Here is a 9,741-nt window from a genome sequence, read left to right as displayed (position 1 = left end):
CATAGATATAGCTAGAAGGAGAACTCATCTGGTTTGGAAAGTAGATAATTATGCCGAAGTTTTAGAGTACCAAGGATCCCCAAGGAAGCTGGAATACTTGCTTTTTAATAGGAAATGTGGAACAATCAGCTATCAAATATCTGTTACTAAAATGCAATGAAGAAACCTGTCAGGCATGGCGGGTCACGCCTCTATTCAGGAGTTTGAGGTCAGCTTGTTCCAGGCCAGCCAGGGCCACACAGTGAGACCCTATAAAAGACCCAGCCCCAAACTGAAAACAGCACATATTTAGAGTGGTGATGTCCAGGATGAGCCCCACCCCCATTTGTAATGCAGCGGCTTGCCAACGCCTGTTGCTTCATAATCATGTCCCACAAGTGAAGCGTTTTAACAAGAGCAATTCACATTTTTAGATGGATGTGTCTTGTGGGAAAATAAATTGTCCTTCTTATGGAATGGTCTTGGCAGACTTGCAGTGAGCAGGCAGGAAGAGATCAATGAAGAAATACCAGACTTAGGAAGAAAAACAGTTGATAAAAAGAAAGAGAGGTTTGGCTTTGCAGAAGGAAAACAAAGTTGCAGTAGGCAATGAGATGGTTGTCTCCGGTTAACTCCCCTTTGGCTGGATACTCTGCTCTGTTTCCAGACAACAGGCCCCACTACCCTAGTCAGGCAGCTATAAATAGCTGTGAATTAGGCTGTCAATGGCTTTGTACAAAAGTGGCATTTTAGGGAGTGGTAGAACAGTGAGGGATCAGGAGTGGAGGACGTGCTGGGGGGCGGGGGGAGGGGACGGCATGCCTATCTCAGAACATTTATGCTCTCTAGTGGAAATTTAGACCATTGTGTTTGTTTGTTTTCAGGCTACAGCCCAAGCTGGTCCTGTACGCAGCAGCATGTAGCCCACACTGATCTCTAATAATTCAAAGACCTGTTTCAGCCTTCTGCATGCAAGATCATAGGTGTGAGCCACTACACCCAACCTAAAACACCATCTGTATTGAAAGCTCAATATGATGCAACCGGGTGTGATGGCACAGGCCTTTAATTGCAGCGCTCAGGAGACAGAGGCATGCAGATTTCTCTGAGTTTGAAGCAGCCTGGTGTACATAGCGAGTTCTAGCACATCCAGGGCTATTGAGAGAGACCCTGTCTCAGAGCAAAAACGTGAAACCCTCAATATGCTGATAAGCGGGATGCAAATTTAATTACAATAAAATGGAGATTTTATAGTAATTTTGAGCCTGGGGCCCTGGGTTAGCTCCTTCCTTTATAATCTGTCAAGGAGAGCTAGAGAGGAACAGAGGCCTGGTTTACAGACTGTGTCAGGGCCTGGATACGGATGGCAGATCTGAGGGCAGACAGATAACTGGTGTCTTCTAGTCAGGGGGCACTGGCTGGAGGCTATCGGTGCTTACCATCCCCTTCTGCCCCTTACGGAGTAGCTGTGGTCCTCAGCTGCTGTCTCCTTCACTTTAACTGAGGTAAAAGCCTCTGGCAGCTCTATTTCTCTCCGCGGTGGGAGCCCCATTATTACTACCCTTGTCCTTCGGATTTCCTTAGGAAATAGGAGATTAGGCCAGTGGTGGCTTCCCCGTTTAAGCAGCCTCTCCTTCTGTGCTTGAGCTCATGATCTTCCTGATACCTGCCACTGACAGCAAGCCACTCTGGAGAAAGCCCACCGGGACCAACAATGAGCACAGCTGCTGGGGAGAGGGGTTATGTATGTCAGTACTTCTCTTTCTATGTGACATCATCCACCGTTTCTTTCTTCAGGAAATGGTCTCCTGTCTGGTGTCTGTGACCCTGGGCCCCCTGGGGTCCTCTCCTGCCTTTTCCTGGCCACTTCTCTCCACTCCCTACCTTCTCTCTGAGCTCCGTTACCTCAGCTCTAGCTTCTCCTAGTCTGCAGATGTCATCAGTGTTGCCAGCTGAAGAGCCTACCATCTGGCCGTTCAACTCTTTACTCTGCCTGTCTTAGCCTATTCTCCCAACTCAGTAGTCTTCCAAGGTGGGTATTCATACTTGGGGCACTGAGCCAGGAAGGGGAAAGCTGAAGGTCAGTCTGGCTACGGGGTGAGTTCAAGGCCAGTTTGGGCAACAGTAGTGAGACCTTGTCTCAGTATAAAGTCAGAGGAGATATAGCTCAGCAGTACAGGACTTGCCTAGCGTGTAGGAGTCCATGAAAACCATCCTCAGTAGAGCATCAACGGTGATAGTTGTGTAGAAAGCAGATGTTGCATTCAATTACTAGTACTAGAAACCCCCTCGAGAACTCCTGTCTCCATAACCTTACTCCACGTCTCTACCATTTTTATGACTGGTGATAACAGATTAAATGATCTCTGAGAACTACTTCTAGTTTGGGTTTTATTTTCAATTTTTATTATTATTATTTTGAGATAGGTCTGGCCCCCAGCTTCCTATGTTGCCAAGAATGACCTTTAACGTCTGATCTTTCCGACTCCACCTCCTGAGATGTTGATTATAGGTGTGTGCTAACACATCTGGGTTATGCTATGTATGGGATCAAATCCAAAGCTTTGTTCATGCGTGGCAAGGTCCAGCCTGAAATGCTCATCACTGGCTTCCAAAGAAGGTTCCAGAAGATACCACTTAAAAGCACGCTTCTGGTTTGAGAACAGCTCTGAAGTCCTCTTCCCTAAGTAGTAGTTAGCAGCTTGGATATAAGCATTTCAGAACACAAGAAGACATGGCAAGTTTGGCAAAAAGAGCTGGTGGCAGCCACCTGCCTAGCAAAAGAAGTGTTGGGGGGGTGTTATAGGGGATACCCACGAAGACAGGATGTTGGGTTGTAACTTGGGAGAGAAGAGAGAGGTAACAGTTGATTGGTTTTCGCTAGAACTGGTTTTGTAGTGCCTGCAAAATATGCAAGGGCAATGGTGGCACAGACTGTTTGGGAGTAGCCAACCAATGTCTGATTGGACTTACGGCCCACTCCATGAGAAGGAACCCATACCCCACACTGCTTGGGTAACTGAGACTAGACAGCCCAGAGACCTATGGTCTCTAACAAACACTACTTGTCTTAAAGCAAACAAAACCCCAAAAGCAACAACAACAAAAACCAATGCCTTATCCAGTCATCATCGGAGAGGTGACTTCCTCCAGGAGCAGATGGAAACAGATGCAGAGATCCACGGCCAGACATTACCCAAAGAGAGAATCTAAATTGGAAGTTTCCATCAAATCCCTCTCCTCGGACAATCCCAAGGAAGAGGAGGCAGATTGTAGGAGTCGGAGGGAATGGAGGACACCAGGAGAACAAGGTCCTCGAAATAACTAAGCAAGAAGCATATGAACTCACAGAGACTGAAGCAGGAAGCACAGGGCCTACATGGGGCTACACCAGCTCCTCTGTGGATATATTATACCTATTATCTTAGTATTTTTTTTTTTTTTTTTTGGTTTTTCGAGACAGGGTTTCTCTGTGGTTTTGGAGCCTGTCCTGGAACTAGCTCTGTAGACCAGGCTGGTCTCGAACTCACAGAGGTCCGCCTGCCTCTGCCTCCCGAGTGCTGGGATTAAAGGCGTGTGCCACCATTGCCCGGCCTAGTATTTTTTTTTTTTTAAATGGGATTCCTGACTGTGAGAATGAGTGAGTTTCTGACACTTGTGCCTGCTCTTGGGACTCTTTTCTTCCCGTTGGGTTGCTATGTCCAACTTTGATATGATACCTTTTGCTTCATCTTAATATATTTTATTTTGTCATGTTTGGTTGTTTTCTCTTAGAAACCTGTTCTTTTCTAATGAGAGACAGAAAGAGTGGTTTGGGAGGGGAGAGGAGGTGGGGAGGAACTGGGAAGAGTAGAAGGAGGAGAAACTATTATCAGGATATACTGTATAAGAAAAGAATCTATTTTCAATAAAAGGGAAAATAGAAAGGAGACAAAAGTTAAGAATATGCTCTAATTTATTAACACAGTTCTAAATTTAAATTTCTTTAGGACATTTATACTCAAGAGAATTTTCCAAACAAATAGGTTGGCAGCCACATCTACTGGTAGGTGCAGTAAAGAGAATTTGTGTCCTGTGGTTGCCCTGGATCCCTGAGAGCCTTCCCCAAAGACCACATGGAGCCCTTCACAGTGAGCAGAGATCACCTTAAGGACTTAAGAGAACCAAGTGATTAATTACAGTGTCTTCCTATGGCAGGAAAGAGTTTAGGGTTGGAACGGATCACTTACAAGCAAAGGCCAAAACAACCATCTCATCAGTTTGTCAAGTCTGCACATATACAAAGCTATGAAAAATAAAATAATGGAGAATTCAAATCCAGTGATAACGATGAATGATTCAGGGGCTTGTGCGATGATGAAAAAGGTCATAGATGCCACAGTTACTACCTAGAAGGAGAAAACAATGATTTAGTCATTGGCCATACGTGCTTAAGCTATAGGAACAATGGGTTTACTTACTGTGGGCTGTATGTATGCTGTGTACTACTGGTGATCGACTACATGGTCTCATGGATGTGAGTGCTGAACCATTGAATTGCATACACCTGTAACCTCAAAATGATGTCTAAAGACAACTACATAAGATTTCTGTAAGACACTGTGGGCATGAGAGATGACTACACATGTGGGCATTGACTTCAGTTTGTGTTTTAGAGGAGTCGGTGCTTCTCCGGTCATTTCCCACACTTCTTCTCGGGATCTCCCCCCCCCCTCCCAAATATCTCCTCTGCCAGCTCTTTCCTATATGCACACCTAAGTTGTCTTCTCTTAAGACACCCCTCCCCAAGTCTTTTCCTCTCATCTTCTCCAGAAAAACCCTCTTCTGTCCCCTGCCCCACGCTCCTTGTTACGTCTACACCTGGCTGCTGAGAGTTCTTCATCACTCATTCCCTCAGCGTTCCTTAACTATCAGTAATTTGCAATCTGCTCTTAAACTTGAGCTGAACGTTGCCATGAGGGTAAAGGTGAAGGGGAGGCGAGTGCAGGAGGTGGAGGAGGTGGGTTTAAACATACTGTCAGAAGAAACAAAAATCTGATGTTTAAGACTTACTACTTAATGTACAATGCACATTTTTATATAATTCCTCTTACTAAACACAAAGCCATTAGAATTAAGGGACAGCTAAAGACTGGAAACAACCTCAGTGATGCCAATTAGTGACTGGATAAAGAACACATGATCAGTGCTGGGATACAGCTCAATGAGAGGTATGAGGTCACTAACCTAGCATATGTGAAGGCCTCTGTTAATCTCCAGAATATCACACACACACACACACACACACACACACACACACACACACACACAGGGTGTAGGGGGAGAGAAGTCTACCTGTCCACACAGTGGAGTATTAGCAGCAAAAAGAAGGAAGTATTGATACAGATATACTATTGACATAAGATACGGAAGAATCTCAAAATAATTATGATGAATGAAAGACAGATAAAATGAGTATACACTATATGTCATTTATATAAAATTCTAGGAAACGAAAGCGTACCTGCAATTACAGCAAAAGTTGCAGTTACAGAAAGCAGATGAATCAACCCCAGGACGAGAGTAGGCAGGAAGGAGCGGCTGCCAGGGCCATGAGGAGCACATCAGTGGTCTAGGTGTTAATATGGGCCGCTTAACCAGACACACTCGGAGAAGTGCACTATTGAGTCATTTCCTTGAGCAAATTGCCATAGAAACACAGATCCTGCGGTGGCTCTGACAGCATCAGGTGACACAACCCCACAGGACCACTGCTGTACCAGCAATCAACCCAGCGACGAATGCGTGCCATGTGTGACTGTACTAAATATCCTGACTGTGGTGACCGTTTCATTGGCCCGTGTCAAAACTGATCACATGACATGTCCCATGCAAATGCACGTGTCTTTTCCATCAACTATTATAACACAGACAGGTATCTAAAATGTAAATTTGTTCATGCACTTCCTCATTTATTTAAAAATTCTTCAAGGCTACAGTCTCCACGGTTGAGCCTCCCTTTCACCATGTGTTCAAGATCTAGGAGTCCAAGATCTGGTAACGCTGTGGTGCTACACTGGACTCCTCCCTTTCTCTTACCCCACATCTGGACAAGTAGCAAATCTTAAGCACAGACTCCCAAATCCTTTTTTTTGTTTGTTTGTTTGGGTGGGTGGTGACAACAGGATTTGATGATGTCACCCTGACTTGTCTAGAATTCACTCTGTAGACCAGGCTGGCCTCAAACTCACAAGGATCAGCCTGCCTCTGCCTCCAACACACTGAGATTAAAGGTGTGTATAAAAGGTATACACAAAACAGAAATGAATTCTGCAGTTAGATTTGGGCTCCATCTCTAAGATATCTCATTACATATACATAGATATTATAAAATCCAAGAGAGTTCTTGTTACAGGACAGTTGATCACACTGTGAACCCCGAGACTGTGCTAATTAGAAAAAATCAACCTTGGGTCAAGGGGTAGAAGCAGCAACTAGTTGACAGGAAATAGCCATAGGGAGCTAGAGGGAGTCAGAAAAAGGATAGAGAAGCAGACAGGAAGTAGCGAGGAGGGACTTTTGAGCCTGGCAGCCTTTTGGGTGGAAGGGAAGCTCTCTTGCTGGGCTGCTGGCTAAGGTCTGCTTGTTGCTTCCTGGCCTCTCTGAGCTAGCAGGTTTTCACCCCAGTATCTGACACCCGAGTCTTTAGTGGTAAAATAGAATACTTGTTGTACAGCACTTATATTTAAGCAAACAAAAACCAAAGCTGGACATGGTAGAACACACCTAGAATCTGTCTGAAATTCTAGCACTGGGGAGGTGGAGACTCTGGTGCTTGCGGGTCAGCCAGCCTAACCTGATTGGCAAACCTGAGGTCAATGAAGAGACCCTGTCTCAAAAGCCAAGGTGGGCGGCTCCTGAAGACGACCACCAGAGGCTGACCTTTTGGTGACTAGATTCAGGCCTTTTATTATGGTGACTAAATGAAAGAACTCTCTGAGTTAGGAATCCACTTTTGTCTTGGTTCCTCTTTGTTCCAGCTACTCGTCCAGAAGCTGGAACACACTGCTTAACTATTTACTTATGGGCTGGAGAGACGGGCTCAGCGGTTTAAGGCTAGACTCACAACCAAAAATATAAACATTTATTTATGTTTAGGCCTCATGTGTGCAGTGTCCAGGGAGGCCAGAAGAGGGCAGCACAGGTCCTGGAGCCGGAGTTACAGGTGGCTGCTGTGGGACACTCAACATGAGTACCAGCACTGAACCCCACTTCTCTGTAAGAGCAGTTTCTTCCCGTAAGCGCGGAACCATCTCTCCAGCCCCTCACACGGTATCTAGACATAATAGAGGGGGCTGGAGGGATGGCTCAGTGGTTAAGAGCACATCCTGTTCTGGCAGAGGACTTGGATTTGCTTTCCAGCACCTTTGTGCAGGTTCACAATCATCCATAGCTCCAGGGCCAGGAGATCCGACACCCTCTTCCGCCTCCCGAAGGCACCAAGCACTCACGTGGTGCACATAAATACACACACACACACACAGACAGACACACACTGTTAAAGAAGTAATAGCATATGGGAGTGCCCTCAATTCCAGCATTGGGTATCAGGGACAGGTGCACAGACCCTTTCAAAAACAAAACGGAACAACACAAAAGAAGGAATATCCAACTTAACCCCCCCCCCCGCCCCAACACACACACACGCACACGCACACACACACTCACACACACACACAAAGCCATCTTTCTCTTCTAGAAAGAGTGTTCTAGAACTTATGGAACCTAAAGTCAAACTCCAGGTTGTCAGTCACTTTCTTAGTTAAAGAAACCAGATGTTGCCTCTCCCTTGGCACCCGAGGTACTTTTCTACATCTCTCTTGTGAATCATAGCTTGCAGCAATTTCTTAAAGTCACAGATTTCTGGCACGGGGAAGATTTCAAATGGAATTTAGTTTACTCGTTCACCTCAAGTTTGAATCTCCTTTGCACAAGCCTTACCAGTGCCCATCTGTGCGGTCTGTTGCCTGGGAAACACTGCCTTCTCTGGTGGTCATTTAGTTTTGGCATGCTTTTTTTTTTTTTAAATATAAAACTCTTCTTCCTGTTATGTGGAAATGTTCCCCTTGTAATCTTTAACTATGTCATGTCAACTCTTCAAATTTTAAACGGCTTCTTTCCCCCTTCCCTCTCAGTTTTCTTACATTCCTTCAACTATGGTAGTTTGTGAATGAAATGAGGACATGGCCCCTCCTAGGTATGATTTAGGAGAAGGAATTTATTGTAGATCTGAGGGCAAGTACAGTCAGAGGCATCCGGAAGAGACTAGATTGAACTGAATCATGAGAAGCGGGGGTGGGGAGCGAGAGAGGAGAGAGGACAAATGGTCCAAGAGGGCAGTTGAAGACCAAGAGAGCGGGCTGGAATGGCCTGTTTATATAGAAAGGAGAAGGTAGTGGGTGGGATGGAAGGGAAGTCCGGCCCCTGGGCTGAAAAGGTTTAGGGTAGGGGACCCGGGGAGAAGTGCTGGGCGGAAGTACAGAGTGAACCCTGACCCGGGTTTGGGACCGGCACGACAGTTTGTACGTCTTTCATCTTTCTCCAAAGCTCTGTCCAGAACTGACCGCAACTCCCCGTTAGGTCTGGAGCCCTAATAAGGACAGAGGAATCTTTGCCCTTGCTCCGGGTTGAACCAGTTCTGAGCTGGGCAACACCTAAAGTCCGACTTACAGTTAAAGATCACCAACCTTTTATTTTATTTTTATTATTATTTTAATCTTGTTGGGTTCTGAGTGGTGAGACCGAAGCTGCCTTGTCTGATAGGCTACCACCAAGTTTGTGAGTCCAAATGCGGGGTATTCAGGTAGATCTATGGGTGTGTTCCTACACCATCTGAAGAGGAAGTCACTCTACCCTATGGTTCTTCTCCCAGCGTGTAGAGCAACAGAGCAATGCTTTGCAACTGGAAAGGCATGGCTGGAAACAAGGTGACCGCGCAAATGCTGCCCCAGACTTCCTAACCCAGTCTTCGCCACTCCGGAGTAACCTACCCACTGCCCTGCGTTCCCGCCCTGGTCCTCACCATCCGCAGCATCTTCACAAGGCCTTTCACGCTCAAGCAGAAGGACCGTTCCACGTCCTGCTCTTTAGACTCCATCTCTCCCACAGATCCAACAGTCACGCTTCTCTTTCAAGCCTTCTCAGTTAATTGCTGTCTCCAGGACTCGCGCCACATTCTTAACTGCCGCGGCGGAGCCAGCAGCACCTCTCTCTGTTGCAAGCCCCAGCGCCGCGCGTGCGCACTAGTGCAGGCCTCTGGCTCTTGCTCCGCCCGTCTCTAAACTCCGGAGCTCAGACGTGGAGCGTGCAGGTGTGCACCTTCTCACCCGGACCAGCGCCACCACTGCTCTCTGTCCAGGAGCTTCTTTTGTGGAGAAGCACTGTTGAAGTAGGAGGAGGAAGACCCAAGAATGGCAGCCCCGCCTCCTTGTCCTTTGAACATCTCAAATGTCACCTCCTTAGGGTTTCCCTTGGCCACCTTGTCTAGAGCGACCAGTCATTCCTCTGCATTTTTTTTTTGGTAGCTTGCCTAGATTACAAGCATATCCCGCCGGAAAATGTTGATTCACTGTTAATAAGTTAGATTTAGGAGAAAGAGGTTCCGGTGTTCTGTTAGACTATAGGTAACCAGAATGTATTGCTTCATTTAAAATTAAAAGCTACAAGAAAGAAATTTGAAATTTTTCAGCACGAATTATTCCAAAAAGACATGGAGTTACCTTT

General features: G+C 46.1%; 1 protein-coding gene across 1 annotated transcript in view; it reads right to left on the bottom strand.

The window, feature by feature from the left end:
• LOC126503004 (chemokine-like factor) overlaps positions 1–9,374 on the bottom strand; it is an 11,699-nt gene extending 2,325 nt beyond the window's left edge. The window contains exons 1-2 of the mRNA XM_050144436.1: positions 9,041–9,374; positions 4,209–4,367 (exon numbers count right to left, since the gene is read on the bottom strand). Of these exons, the coding sequence (XP_050000393.1) occupies positions 4,209–4,367; positions 9,041–9,115 (234 nt within the window). The 5' untranslated portion in view covers positions 9,116–9,374. The remainder of the gene's footprint in view (positions 1–4,208; positions 4,368–9,040) is intronic.
• Positions 9,375–9,741: the final 367 nt, after the last annotated feature.

The sequence above is a fragment of the Alexandromys fortis genome, unplaced genomic scaffold (assembly GCF_014885135.2).
Source record: "Alexandromys fortis isolate MF-2015 unplaced genomic scaffold, M_Fortis_MF-2015_v1.1 scaffold_1, whole genome shotgun sequence".
In the NCBI taxonomy this organism is placed as follows: domain Eukaryota; kingdom Metazoa; phylum Chordata; class Mammalia; order Rodentia; family Cricetidae; genus Alexandromys; species Alexandromys fortis.
The sequence above is the reverse complement of the archived record's forward strand: the minus strand, read 5'-3'. Positions and strand labels throughout refer to the sequence as shown.